Here is a 3,435-nt window from a genome sequence, read left to right on the forward strand (position 1 = left end):
TTACATTATTCATAAATAAGTTATTGCTTGATCAAAAAGGCAACGTTCCTCTATCGTCTGTCCTCATGTCCTACTGTCCTCTTTCCTCTATCGTATGTCTTCTTTCCTCTATTGTCTGTCATCATGTCTTCTATTTTCTGTCCTCATATCCTCCTGTCTTCCTCCTCCTCTCCTCTATTGTCTGTCCTCATGTCTTCCTGTCCTCTTTCCTCTATCGTCTGTCCTCATGTCCTCTTTCCTCTATTGTCTGTCCTCATATCCTCCTGTCTTCCTCTTCCTCTCCTCTATTGTCTGTCAGGTCCTCATGTCCTCTTTCCTCTATCGTCTGTCCTCATGTCCTCCTGTCCTCTTTCCTCTATCGTCTGTCCTCCTGTCCTCTATCGTCTGTCCTCAATCGTCTGTTCTCGGTTCTGACTAGATGTCCCTAAATCCTTCACACTGTCCCTTTTAACAAAAATACATTTATCTCACTTCTTTTCCTACAACGTAGTCTTGCTTCCTCCTCGTGATCCGGAGTCTCTTCATGTCGGATTGTGTTCATATATATATATATATATATATATATATATATATATATAAAAATAAAAGTGTTGGATGCAGATGTGTCTCAGCTTCAGTAGCACGAAGCAGCAGTTGCTCTCTTCAGTCCTGAGAGCTGAATGCATCTCAAGAGGGTGCAAATGCATCGTGTCCCGTGGACGAGGCCAAGAACCCCATGATGTCCTCCTGCATCTGGTCACATGACCCACAATCCTTAGCGAGACAGAGCACAGGCAGATGGCAGCTCATGGACGGATGACAAGCGACGGGTATATACGAGCAAGAGGGTCAAGGTTCAAGGTGTTTGGACGAAGTAGTGCGTCCCATCCTACGCCGGCATAAATATCCCACAATGCAATGCAGGGCTCTCAAGTTTTTAAGACAGGTAAGAGTGACATCTCTCTCTCTCTCTCCCCCCCCCCCCTGACGGAGGCGCGGCCAGGAGGGGGGAGGGGTGGGCGGAGACGTGGCGGAGGCGCGGCCGGGATTACATTTCACCCAGATACAACAGATCCGTTTTTTCTGATTGGCTATTCGTGTAGCCCATTTCTTTTTATTGATTGGCAGGGGATTCGGGGGAGACGTGCTTGATTCCTCCATGGTGAGGGCAGCGCGACCAGGTCATGTTTGTGCGCTGCGACACATTAAATAGCTTAGAGTTTTTTTTCAGCGTGAGAAATACGATGTGTGGCGGGAGGGCGTAACTTAAGACCGAAATGCGTGACAGTCACACTCAATGCCTGACACTTGAGAGCCCTGGCAATGCAGTAGTGACGACAAAACATTCATAACGGACGATGGAGGTACGTCTCTGCAACGTCAATAACACTTCAATTTAAAAGGATAAGATTTCAGAACAGCTAACAGGGGCCGCACGCAGGGACAAACAGTACAATCCGACAAGGGGACAGGAGACAAACAGGGTTTAAATACAAGAGGAAGGTAACGAGGCACAGGTGAAGGGAATACACAATCAGGGAACAGGGCAGACAGACAATCACGAACAACAAGACAAGGACTACACAATAAAACAGGACACCAAACAAACCAACATCATAACACACACGGCAAGTAGGCTCTCAGGAAGTCATTTCAAGTTAAATGTGCGTCACTTTTTATTGTCCCCCGGAAACAGTTTCCGTTGACGTAAACATGTGTTGTCAAATAGGTACAGAAGGGTTCGCTGCGTGTGGCTTTCTGAGCCGATTGACGCACGATAACGTCAAACTTTTTCACTTATCGGAGACAACGAATCTCAACCAACAAGAGTGGACCAGCTCTCTTTTTCCTCGTGACCATCACAAACCACACGCACAATTAAATCCAAGCGTGTTTTAAGAATTTTGAAAAGGTTTATTACTTGTGCAATCATTTTTAGGCTTTCAGTATTTAAAAAAAATATCATGTCTGTGACAAAACGACACACGTCTAAAATATACTGGATTTAATTATTATTTTTATACTCCGGTAACAAAATGGACGGCCTTTATTAAAATGAACATATTTCTCCAACAAGTAAAACAGAAACAGCAAAGACAACATATCGTAATATAATAAAGAACGTGTCGTAATAACATCGATAAAGTGAAGAAGGCGTTCTTTAAAACATCAAAGCTATTAGTACAAAGTGAGCGTCACCGAAACTACAGCAGTCAGCACAAAGTGAGGTAATTTACGCCGAGAGCTAATGCACCACCTGCACAGAGTACAGCAGTAGTAGTAGCATACAGTAGTAGTAGTAGTAGTAGTAGTATTATGGCACACATGAGCTAAACAGCATTAGAAACATGGGTCTAGATCAGACAATGTCGTGGGCGTCTGGACGGCTTGAAGCCAGAGAGAGAAACATTTAATCTATCAAATTAAAAATATCAAAATCACAAAGCTGAAAATGTAGCAACAGTCATATTAGATGGGGGTGGGTGTGGGGATTTAAACCTCCTTCATCATCATCATCATCATCATCATCATCAGAAGAAGAGGAAAAAGAAGAGGAAGCGTACACAAAAACAGAAACTCTCCATCATGACTCTGGCTCCAAGCCTCTCCCCCTCCCTCTAGTCTCTGTGGTCTTTCTATCAGAGCTCCTCTAGCGGACTCCTGTGGTCTTTCTATCAGAGCTCCTCTAGCGGACTCCTGGTTCACTCGGTCACAGTGGACATCAGGAAGGGGATCCATTCAGAACGGGGGTTCGTTCAGTCCTGCGTCTCCACCCCTAAAGTCTCTTTGTCCACGCTGACGCTTGACTGGTCCTCATCTGGGGACACAAACAAACAAACAAACATGTGGGTGCTGGATCACTCCCCAAAAAAACAGATTTTGATCCGATCTCCAGGTCCGACTTCAGGTCCTTTATCGGTTCTCTGCAATACCTATGGTGCATCAGGAGCCCTTTAATTGAAGTTTGATATGGATATTTATTTTTTGGACACATGGCCACGACACATCTAATAATATAATAATATATTCGGGTCAAGTAAACATTATATTTTGTTTGGATGTTCTGTTTAGGCCTGAAAGAAGTGTCTGAGACCTGCAGTCGCCCACTTTGAATTTAAATGAGCCAAATAACAGAAATGAAACCAGCTCAGGAGCGCTCAGGCTCCGCCCCCTCACCTGCAGGGTGGTCGGCCTCACTCGGCCTCTCAGTCCGGGCGTCCGGAGGGCTCAGCTCGTCCGGCGGCCAGCGGAGCTCTCCGCTCTCCACCTCGGCTCCGTCCATCGGCTCCACCACGATGGAGGGAAGCCTCTTGGACAGCTTGGGGTACCGTTCATGGGCCTCCGGGAAGATCTGTTCAAGGCTTATGTAAGGTTCAACCGGGGGAGGGGGGGACTACGGTGAAAATAGGATGGGGCTGCTTAGAGAACAGCTGGACATCACTTTGATATTTTTGA

The 3,435-nt window shown here is 45.9% G+C and overlaps 1 protein-coding gene across 1 annotated transcript in view; it reads right to left on the reverse strand.

Moving 5' to 3' along the window:
* Positions 1-2,735: 2,735 nt before the first annotated feature.
* The window catches only part of LOC306742004 (protein LBH), a gene marked incomplete at both ends in the record, with an annotated part of 1,378 nt that continues 678 nt past the window's right edge, over positions 2,736-3,435 (reverse strand). The window contains 2 exons of the mRNA XM_079224345.1: positions 2,736-2,797; positions 3,157-3,331. Of these exons, the coding sequence (XP_079080471.1) occupies positions 2,736-2,797; positions 3,157-3,331 (237 nt within the window). The remainder of the gene's footprint in view (positions 2,798-3,156; positions 3,332-3,435) is intronic.

This window comes from Taurulus bubalis (assembly GCF_910589615.1).
Source record: "Taurulus bubalis genome assembly, chromosome: 1".
Lineage (NCBI taxonomy): Eukaryota > Metazoa > Chordata > Actinopteri > Perciformes > Cottidae > Taurulus > Taurulus bubalis.